The sequence below is a fragment of the Triticum dicoccoides genome, chromosome 6B (assembly GCF_002162155.2).
Source record: "Triticum dicoccoides isolate Atlit2015 ecotype Zavitan chromosome 6B, WEW_v2.0, whole genome shotgun sequence".
Classification (NCBI taxonomy): Eukaryota; Viridiplantae; Streptophyta; class Magnoliopsida; order Poales; family Poaceae; genus Triticum; species Triticum dicoccoides.
Window position 1 is genome coordinate 334,173,385 of NC_041391.1, and position 11,911 is coordinate 334,185,295.

General features: G+C 44.7%; 1 protein-coding gene across 1 annotated transcript; it reads left to right on the forward strand.

The window, feature by feature from the left end:
- Positions 1-1,965: 1,965 nt before the first annotated feature.
- Positions 1,966-7,271, forward strand: LOC119322293. The gene is made up of 2 exons (XM_037595783.1): positions 1,966-4,401; positions 4,788-7,271. Exons 1-2 carry the CDS (start codon positions 2,952-2,954, stop codon positions 4,796-4,798), a joined length of 1,461 nt encoding a protein of 486 aa, XP_037451680.1. The 5' UTR covers positions 1,966-2,951; the 3' UTR covers positions 4,799-7,271.
- Positions 7,272-11,911: the final 4,640 nt, after the last annotated feature.

Here is an 11,911-nt window from a genome sequence, read left to right on the forward strand (position 1 = left end):
AACAATCATAATCATAGGCTAGCTTCTAGGGTTTAGCCTCTATGATGTCGTGGTAAATCAACTCTTGTAATACTCATATCATAGAGATCAATCAAGCAGGAAGTAGAGTATTACCTCCATCGAGAGGGCCCGAACCTTGGTAAACATCATGTCCCCCACCTCCTTTTACCATTAGCCTTAGACGCACAGTTCGGGACCCCCTACCCGAGATCCGCCGGTTTTGACACCGAAATTGGTGCTTTCATTGAGAGTTCCACTTGGTCGTCACGAGAAGGCTTGATGGCTCCTTCAATCATATTCAACGATGCGGTCCAGGGGGAGGTTTTCCTCCCCGGACAGATCTTCGTATTCGGCGGCTTCGTACTGCGGGCCAACACGCTCGGCCATCTGGAGCAGATCGATAGCTACGCCCATGGCCATTAGGTCAGGTTTGGAAGCTTGAACTATACTGCCGACATCCGCGGAGACTTGATCTTTGACGGATTCGAGCCCATGTCAGGTGCGCCGAACAGTCACGACGAGCATGACTTAGATCTTCCATCAGAAAGTGTTCTGGAGATCACGCCTGCGGCTTCCCCGTCCGTCAATTCGGAGCCGATGATAAGCACATTTCATATATACAATTTTGGCATAGAAATTTATTATTTATTGAGATATGACCATCAATTCTTGCTGTGAAATATTGAATATTTGCATGAAAATCATATAAAGTATCATTTACTAGTCTTTGGTCTATTTTGCAGAAATGTGCGCAAAGGCACTATAAATCTTCAAGATCCGGACTAAGTGGCTAAGAGAACGATGAAGAGGAGCAAGAATGGACTTGTGCGAGAAGAAATGAAGTAGCCAGGGGGGCAACTATAGGAGAGAGGATCTACTTGGGAAGAAAGAAGAAAGGAGGAGGGCCAAAGTAAAAAAAGACAGATCAGATCATGGGGGATCAAAATCCCTAGCACGCCTCCATTCCCCATCGAGCCTGACATCTCCATCTCTCTCCCCCTGACCACTTCTTCTCCCACCTTTGGCCGCTGTCGCGGCCAGGCCATCGTGGCGGCGCGCCTCCGGACATCGCTGCTCCACCAGCACCTTCACCCACCAGCACCACATAATCCAGACACCACTCCGTCTTCGCCGCCATCGCCTTGGGCGCTCCACTTTGTTGCCGCGCCTGGCGTGCCCGACCAGACGGGTGTTTGGTTCCCCGCGCCACCTGCTGCTTCTTCCCTCTCCTCAAATCCTATTTCTGCTAGACTTCCTCTTCCCTGAACCTCAACTGCTGCCGCTCCTAGTCCTCTCTGAACCACAAACCTGCGGCTGCTCCTAGTCCATTCTGAATAACAAAACTGCTGCTGCTTCTCTTCTTCTACTGCGCCCCCTTGCTGATATCTCACGCTGCTGCTCCTCTCCTCATCACGCTGCTGTTTCCTTCTTCTCCTGTCGCTGCTCTCTTCTTCCCTTGCCTCTAGTTGCTGCTCCTAATCTTCTCTGAACCCCAGCCTGCTGCTCTTTCTTCTCCCTACCTTGCTGCTGCTCTGCCCTCTGCTGCTGTACCTCTCCTTCTCCAACTCGCCCCCTCTGATCCTCTCCATCACCTACACCATCTACAGCTGCAAGCCTGAAGATTGACTGGGAATTAATCTTTGAATCTCTCCCTTTTCTTGCTACTGTACTCTGAATTTTCTGTAATAGGAGTTGTGTAGGACTTGTAAGTTTCAGATTTTGATAAGTGTTTGCAACCAACTAGTTTGATCAGTTCGTACTTGTTAAATATCATGTCATGAATTCTATGTTCTGAATAGTGGATTTCTTTTCTTACGAAACTAAGTGATGTCTAACATTTTGGCTTTGGTAATATGTGTTCTCGGCATATATATGTGTTCACCCTGTGTATTTCTTCTCGCTGTACTAGTTAATTTCTACTAGTAATTTTTACTTGTTAAATACTGTTGTGTTGATCTGTGGGTACTAATCTTGTGGCTTGTTAGATTTCGTTTCTGTTGTCTCTTGTGTAACCTTAACCGTGGTGTAGTATCCTGTTCGCATATGTGTGGTTATGTGTGTTCTGTAGTCCCTGTATTAGCTATGTACCTGTGATATATAAATGTGTGTGTGTGTGTGTTTGATTTGAAACAATTATGTTTTATCATATATTCTCGCTTCTTCCCTCTGTTTATGTTTGATAGTAATGTGTCCTTGTCTTGTAGCTTTAATTGATATTGACTCCTGTTTGTGTTAGTATTGTAGATCCACAAGTAATACAAAAATACTAAAAAGACAGAGTAAAGATAACCTTCATCTCCCTTTGGTTATTTGTCATTTTCTTTGTTGATGATCCTTGTTAGTGTTAGGTTTATTTTCTATTCTCATCATTCAATTGGGTCACCTAGCTTTAGTCGAACGTAATTGTCGTCGCCTAGTCCCTGTGGAGAACACGACACTCGTAGTTTGGGCGTAAAAATCCCGCTACATTTACAATTGATCATTTTTGGCGCCGTTGCCAGGGACTAGCGTCGAGCGATTGTGCGAAGCTATAGACTAGGTTTAGTATAGTTTTTGTTTAAATTTCCAGTCAAATTTATTTCTGTGTTTCTTTTACCTTTTTACTTTTTGTTGCTTCGGTTTATTAGGATACTAACCCTCTCACCAATGTTTGATGTTTGTGAGCGTGTGTAGGATATCTTAATATTTGTAGGCTGATTGACAGTTGCACTTGAACATATGGCTTTAGTACGTGATCTTTGGTTGCCAAGTAGTTTGGACACGATGACAGGGCCAATTTGGCCATCTATTGAGGCCGAAAATTTTGAGTTGAGGCCTGGACTTACTGCTCTCGTCTTGCAGAATCAGTTTAGAGGATTACCCAATGAAGACCCTCATGAGCACATTAGTAATGTTCTGGAGTATGCCAATACAGTCCAGTATCATGGCGTTTCCAAGATGCTATCAAGTGTATGCTGTTCACATTCTCTCTCAGAGATGCTGCTAAGGACTGGTACTATTCTTTGCCATCAAGATCTTACACTTGGGGTGATATTTCACAAGCTTTCCTGCACAGATATTTTCCACTTTACAAGCAAGCTGCAATTCGTGACCAGATCCTCAGTTTTGTGCAAGATGGAAGTGAGAGCTTGTATGCAGCTTGGGAGAGATATAAGTATTTGCTTAGAAAATGTCCTAATCATGGGCAAAAGGATTGGTTAGTGCTCCAGATATTCTATAGAGGGCTGACACATGCTTCGAGAGATCTTATTGATATGTCCGCTGGTGGAACAATCATGAACAAGACCGTTGAGGGTGCAATTATTCTCATTGAGTGCATTGCCTTCCACCAAATGCAATGGGGTTATGAAAGGCCTAGTTCAAATCCGAAGGTTGCAAGCCATCTGCAATCAGAAGTTGTGTGTTCCATAAGTGAACAGAAATCATCCATGGTGCCTAATATTCAAAACCAGCATGTTCCATTCCGGGGACAACAACATTTCAGAGCTGAATTAGATCCTCCATGTAGAAAGATTGATCTTACTTCAAGTATCCTTGATGATGATTATGATATTTTTCAAGATGATGCAACCATTGTAGATCAGATGGAAACCACAGTAGTAGATCCAATACCTCATGGCAATGAAGCTGTCCAGACCGAGTCAAAGTTGCAAGAAGATGTTTATGAGGAACCTACTCTGATTGGTGCTAAGTTGAGACAACAAGATATGGAGAAATTCACTAGTGTTAGTCAACTATGTGACTGGTGGAATTTAGTCGTGGCACCAATTGCCCACACTTGTGTTACAACTGTATCTGGGATATTTGTCAAGAAGAAATCATTAGCTCTGCCGGTGGCTGCCTCTATCTCAGTTAAAGAGAGTATCTCAGAGAAGAATAGTGAAGATGAGATTCCAACTCCTGCACATACAATTAAGCAAGTCGGAGACATTCCAAGGAGAGAGATACAAGAGGTTGAGTCAAATTTAGAAGAGCTGATACTTCAATATCCTGAGAAGATCCCATGTGTTGCTGAGCTGCATGACTGGTGGAAGTCATCGGTGTCACTGTTGAAACTTAGCAATGATGGTGATGAAGAGAACATTGCTCAGAAAGACAGCGAGGTAGTGATCTCAGCACCCCTACCAGATCATGTTAGTGAATATCCACAGATGGGGACACTTCAGACTCAATTAAGTGTTGCTGGTAGTAGCACCATAGAAGATCCAGAGGAAGAGAGACCTCAGATTGAAGATGTACTCGAAGCCAAGGGACAAGATGATCCAGAGTTCGAACAACCTAGTAATCAAGTTGAAGACTCATCATCTACTACTCTTGAAGAAGCAAAAGAAGCTGCTGTAGATGAACTTGAAGAACCAGAAATTCATTTGCCTATTGTCACACAAGAGCGTGATGTAGCAGGTTTATCTAATCCTCTTAATGACATGTCTTCATATGATTTGTTTGCTACTACCTTGCATTGCATGATGCCATCACTTAAGGTAGATTTGAAAAACTATTTGCTTGGACATGATCATACACACCCTGTTAGTGGCATTGCTCATATCTCTATTCATGATACTTATGTTCCTAATGCTATACCCATGCTTAATGAAACGTGTGATTCTAATACTAGCATTGAGCTTACTGATTTGTACCATCCTAAACATGTGCTTTATAGATATGCTTATGTAATTGGGTGTTCGATTGATGACTTGGAGGGTATTATCCCTACCACTTGCATTGTCTCTTTTGTTGAGAGTGCTTTCAGGTTTTTGCTTATGCACGATCCATTACATGCTGACCAGGTTCGAGGTGACATTCCTTTGGACCCTGGTGGACTCAGAGCATGGGGATGAGGAGAAGCAAGGGGGCACACACGAGGAAGGGAGAAGCTGAAGCAGGCATGAGGATAGAGAAGCAAAAGGAGAGGAGCTGCAGTTGGTGTGGTGACCGAGCGAGTGCTACATCATCAAAGCCCGGTGAGCTGTTTCATGACCCATTCCGAGTATATTATCCATTGATACATGCTGAAATCAAATGTTATTTGGGTTGCTTAAGCCAAGTCTTAAATGTTGCCCCATTGAATTTTATTTGACATATGGTGCTTGATGAGAATATGCGAACTGTTTATTGAATGCCATGTAAACTAGTGATCTACATATTGCTTGCTTTGCTGAAATTAGTGAAAGTTATTAGTTTTGAGTGCTCAAATCCCTAGTACACTAGAAAACTTAATCATTTTCTGCTTTTACCTTGATACACCTAGATCACCACGTTTAGATGCTGAATTTGTGCCAAGTGTCTTCCCATTGAGAGCAATCACCTAACCACTATGGATTAGCATGCTATGTTCCCTGGATCGGTAGCATGTGAACCAGACATGGAGAAGTGATGATTCCTGTTTTTGTTCTTATGCGTTGTTCATTTAAGATAAGTAATAATGAATAAATAAGTCTGGCTACCTACAGTAGCATGTCATGTTCCCGGGATCGGTGGCATGTGAAATCAGGTTAGCTTGGGCAGTAATTAATTACAATAAAAATGTAATTGTCGAACCAGGTGTATACCATGTTCTCGGGATCGGTGGTATGTTCCTTTGGGGAGACAAACAAAAAAAATTAATAAAAATTGGTTGAGCCAGGTGTATACCATGTTCTCGGGATCGGTGGTATGTTCCTTCGGTGAGACTAATGAAATAATATGTGTGTTTCTTTCAAATTCAATAAGTGGTTCACCCACAAAGTCATATTTCTGCAAATAAGAGATTTAATTCCAGTTCTTTTTGTTCTCGGGATCATGCTCTCTTTAGGAACCATTTGGCGCAGTCATCATTTAAACTTGTTGATCCTCTTTTATCATTGTAAAAGTTTAAAATGGTCATGCTTACTAGTATCTTACCGCTTTGAAGCACTCCTAACCATTAATTTGTACTAGCTAAGTCCAAAGCATGCACTGTTTAGGCATCTACTTCACTTGGTATTCTCTAATCAGCTCACTGTTCACATTCTTGCTCTTGTCATATGCCTTTGCTTGAGGACAAGCAAAAGTTTAAGTGTGGGGGAACTTGATAAGCACATTTCATATATACAATTTTGGCATAGAAATTTATTATTTATTGAGATATGACCATCAATTCTTGCTATGAAATATTGAATATTTGCATGAAAATCATATAAAGTATCATTTACTAGTCTTTGGTCTATTTTGCAGAAATGTGCGCAAAGGCACTATAAATCTTCAAGATCCGGACTACGTGGCTAAGAGAACGATGAAGAGGAGGAAGAATGGACTTGTGCGAGAAGAAACGAAGTAGCCAGGGGGCCAACTATAGAAGAGAGGATCTACTTGGGAAGAAAGAAGAAAGGAGGAGGGCCAAAGTAAAAAAAAGACAGATCGGATCATGGGGGATCAAAATCCCTAGCACGCCTCCATTCCCCATCGAGCCTAACATCTCCATCTCTCTCCCCCTGACCACTTCTTCTCCCACCTTCGGCCGCCGTCGCGACCAGGCCATCATGGCGGCGTGCCTCCGGACATCACTGCTCCACCAGCACCTTCACCCACCAGCACCACATCATCCATCCACCACTCCGTCTTCACCGCCATCGCCTTGGGCGCTCCACTTCGTCGCCGCGCCTGGCGCGCCCGACCAGACGGGTGTTTGGTTCCCCGCGCCACCTGCTGCTTCTTCCCTCTCCTCAAATCCTGTTGCTGCTAGACTTCTTCTTCCCTGAACCTCAACTGCTGCCGCTCCTAGTCCTCTCTGAACCACAAACCTGTGGCTGCTCCTAGTCCATTCTGAATAACAAAACTGTTGCTGCTTCTCTTCTTCTACTGCGCCCCCTTGCTGATATCTCACGCTGCTGCTCCTCTCCTCATCACGCTGCTGTTTCCTTCTTCTCCTGTCGCTGCTCTCTTCTTCCCTTGCCTCTAGTTGCTGCTCCTAATCTTCTCTGAACCCCAGCCTGCTGCTCTTTCTTCTCCCTACCTTGCTGCTGCTCTGCCCTCTGCTGCTGTACCTCTCCTTCTCCAACTCGCCCCCTGCTGATCCTCTCCATCACCTACACCATCTACAGCTGCAAGCCTGAAGATTGACTAGGAATTAATCTTTGAATCTCTCCCTTTTCTTGCTACTGTACTCTGAATTTTCTGTAATAGGAGTTGTGTAGGACTTGTAAGTTTCAGATTTTGATAAGTGTTTGCAACCAACTAGTTTGATCAGTTCGTACTTGTTAAATATCATGTCATGAATTCTATGTTCTGAATAGTGGATTTCTTTTCTTACGAAACTAAGTGATGTCTAACATTTTGGCTTTGGTAATATGTGTTCTGTCGGCATATATATGTGTTCACCCTGTGTATTTCTTCTTGCTGTACTAGTTAATTTCTACTAGTAATTTTTACTTGTTAAATACTGTTGTGTTGATTTGTGGGTACTAATCTTGTGGCTTGTTAGATTTCGTTTCTGTTATCTCTTGTGTAACCTGAACCGTGGTGTAGTATCCTGTTCGCATATGTGTGGTTTTGTGTGTTCTGTAGTCCCTGTATTAGCTATGTACATGTGATATATAAATATGTGTGTGTGTGTGTTTGATTTGAAACAATTATGTTTTGTCATATATTCTCGCTTTCTTCCCTCTGTTTATGTTTGATAGTAATGTGTCCTTGTCTTGTAGCTTTAATTGATATTGACTCCTGTTTGTGTTAGTATTGTAGATCCACAAGTAATACAAAAATATTAAAAAGACAGAGTAAAGATAATCTTCATCTCCCTTTGCTTATTTGTCATTTTCTTTGTTGATGATCCTTGTTAGTGTTAGGTTTATTTTCTATTCTCATCATTCAATTGGGTCACCTAGCTTTAGTCGAACGTAATTGTCGTCGCCTAGTCCCTGTGGAGAACATGACACTCGTAGTTTGGGCGTAAAAATCCCGCTACACTTACAATTGATCAGCAGATCATGCCATCCGAGGACGGGTGGATGGACCCCGCCATGGAGGCCGCACACTCATCGGCGCTAGAGCCAAACACAGACTTCATATCCAAAGAAATCTGTGCCATCGGACCCTCGGACTCGTCTCCGGCCACATGCTCCTAACCGCGTATGTCCGTGCCTATCAAATCAGATTGGGCACCTATCATGGAGTTTACCTCCGTGGATATCTTTCAATACTCGCCCACGTGCTAAATTCATTGAGGTCTCTCTCTTTGTCAGGAGACTCTTGGCCGAACTATGTCTGGCTGGAGTGGGAAGCGGACGACGAAGAAATTCGTTCCCCACCCACCACCCACTTAATAGCCACTTTTGATATCTTAACCGACATGCTTGACTTCAACTACGAAGACATCGACGGTATGGATTACGATGTAGGAGAAGAATAGGAACCACCGCCCACAGGGCGCTGGACAACCACCTCATCATACGATATATATATGGTGGACACCCCCAAGGAAAGCGACAACAATGAGGCAACGGAGGATAATCCCCTTGAGAAGCAATCTAAGCACCCACGTCATCGGCGCCGCTCTAAGCCCCGTCAGAGAAAAAATAGCAATACCGGCACAAGAGACGATAGCAATCCGGATGGTGCCGAAGACGAAAACAACCCCGCCCAGCCAGGCTTCGAGCAGGCCGAACGGGAGGATGGGAAAGCTAGCCCTAAGGAACAGGCAACAGATGGAGAATCAAAGGATGACAACTACATGCCCCTCTCCGAAGACGAGGTGAGCCTCGACAACAAAGAATTCACCGTGCCTGAGGATCCCGTCAAGCAGGAGCGCTTCAAGCGCCGGCTTATAGCCACTGCAAAAAGCCTGAAGAAAAAGCAGCAATAGCTTCAAGCTGATCAAGATCTGCTAACTGACAGATGGACTGAGGTCCTGGCAGCCAAGGAATACAGACTCGAGCACCCTACCAAAAGTTACCCAAAGCGTAGGTTGCTACCTCAACTCGAGGAAGAGGCATTAAAGCCCACACTACGAGCGCATGATGCGGCTGACCGGCCACCTCGTGGTTGGGACAAAGCGGCGTATCAGCCCGAAGTCCAGCCTGCACCCCGTCGCCAATCAAGCAAAAATACTAAGGCCCAGGGCTACACGCAGGACCTGTGAGACATATTGGAAAACAAAACAGGACAGTCAAGATCGATCTATGGATCATGGGGGCGCGCCCCAACGCACGACAATGACCGACACGCCAGATATACTAAAAGCAAATCCGACCGGGCCGAATACAACAGACCAGACTCATTTGAACTGCATCGTGATGTAGCCCGGCATAGAGGAGCCGCACACCCCCTTTGCTTCACCGATGAAGTAATGAATCATGAATTCCCAGAAGGGTTTAAACCCGTGAACATTGAATCATATGATGGTACAACAGACCCCACGGTATGGATTGAAGATTTCCTTCTCCACATTCACATGGCCCACGGTGATGATCTACATGCCATCAAGTATCTCCCACTTAAGCTCTAAGGACCGGCTAGGCATTGGCTGAACAGCTTGCCGGCAAGCTCCATTGGCAGTTGGGAGAACCTAGAAGACGCATTCCTTGATAACTTCCAGGGCACCTATGTGCGACCACCGGACGCTGATGACTTAAGTCACATAACCCAACAGCCCGGAGAGTCAGCCAGGAAATTCTGGACTTGGTTCCTAACTCAAAAAAACCAAATTGTCGACTGTCCGTATGCCGAAGCCCTAGCGGCCTTTAAGCATAACATCCGCGACGAGTGGCTCGCTCGACACCTCGGCCAAGAAAAGCCGAAGTCCATGGCAGCCCTCACGACACTCATGACCCACTTTTGTGCGGGCGAGGACAGCTGGATGGCTCATAGCAACAGCGCATCAAGAAATCCTGGCACTTTAGATGCCAGAGATAGCAATGGCAAGCCACGACGCAACAAACACAAGCGTCACAACAATGGTGACAACGCCGAAGACACGGCAATCAATGCTGGATTTAGTGGCTCTAAGTCCGGTCGGCGGAAAAAGCCATTCAAAAGAAACAATCTGGGCCCGTCCAGTCTGGACCGCATACTCGATCCCTCGTGTCAAATTCACGGCACCCCCGATAAACCAGCCAACCACACCAACAGAGAATGCTGGGTGTTCAAACAGGTCGGCAAGCTGAATGCCAAAAACAAGGAAAAGGGGCTGCATAGTAATGACGACGAGGAGACCCGGTCGCCGGACACAGGAGGGCAGAAGAAATTTCCTCCCCGGTAAAAACGGTGAATATGATATACGCAACCCATATTCCCAAGCAGGAACAGAAGCGTGCACTAAGGGATGTCTACGCGATGGAGCCAGTCGCCCCAAAGTTCAACCCATGGTCTTCTTGTACAATCACTTTCGATCGCAGGGACCATCCTACCAGTATCCGTCATGGCGGTTCGGCCGCATTGGTCCTCGACCCCATCATTGATGGATTCCATCTCACATGAGTCCTTATGGACGGTGGCAGCAGCCTGAACCTGCTCTATCAGGATACAGTGCGCAAAATGGGCATCGACCCCTCAAGGATCAAGCCCACAAAAACCACCTTTAAAGATGTCATACCAGGTGTAGAGGCCTGTTGCACGGGCTCAATCACACTGGAAGTGGTCTTCGGATCTCCGGACAACTTCCAAAGCAAGGAGTTATTCTTCGATATCGTCCCCTTCCGCAGTGGCTATCATGCACTGCTCGGACGAACCGCATTCGCGAGATTCAATGCGGTATCGCATTATGCATACCTCAAGCTAAAAATGTCGGGACCTCGCGGGGTTATAACAGTAAATGGAAACACAGAGCGCTCGCTCCGTACGGAGGAGCACACTGCAGCCCTCGCAGCAGAAGTACAAAGCAGCCTTCTTAGGCATACCGCCAATTCGGCGATAAAGAACCCGGACACCGTTAAGCGAGTCCGGAGTACCCTGCAGCAGGATCGTCCGGCACGTCCAGAGCTCGCCTAGCAATTCGGCCTCCGTCCTAGTCCCAGTCAATCGACAAAATTTGTGCCGCGCATACATAATTACGAACTTACAATACCATGGGCGTAGGCAGAGGCACAGCTATGACACGGTCCAAAATGCGGCTCAACCACCCCAGGATCCGTATATCTTCACACCCTTTCTTTTCAGGTCCCTATTTTCGGGAGGCCCTCCCGATAGTCCGATTATCGGACATATAATGGGATGGAAACACCAAGGAGACAAGAAGCTTTGGCGTACAAGGGAATCCCCAGGTGGTCTTTGATAACGATCGTTATACCTATTTTACATACCCACATGCAGCTTACCCTTGGCCAGGACATGCCAAATAGTCCTATTTTGCTTATTGCACTACTTGTATACATACGCTTTGACGTATTATCTAAATAACAATCGAAAATAATGTATAGCGTCAGCTTACTATTACATTTGTTTATCCTTTTCCTTTACTGCTTAACTAGTGGGGTGACCCGCACATTTGCGTTGCTAGAATTATCGAGTATTGCCATATACTGTTTAATTCTATCATGTCAATTGTATGTATTCCATCTACTTACCAATTATTATTTTTTCTGTCGTATAACATCTTTAGTTTTTAGTACCACGGCAAGATTTAAGTCTAATTGCTAAAAAGTAGCCAAAATATATGTAGCTGGCAAACTCAAGGTTTATAGTTTACGTAGAAAATATAATAGAAAGCCTGGTATGCTTTTAATCTTCTGTATTGATACGCTATCATTTACTCTTAATAATATCCTTCGTTTGTCCTTTCGGGAAACCAAACAAACTTTCGTGCAACCACAGTCTTGTACAAATTGAGTATGTATAATATTGTAATCACGTGTTTTATCTTTCCTGCATTTTAGAGTCATGTGAATAAAGAATATAATTAATATAGAAAATAATTTGTTTCAATGAATAAGGTTGAAAAATGAACATGTATGGTTTGCCA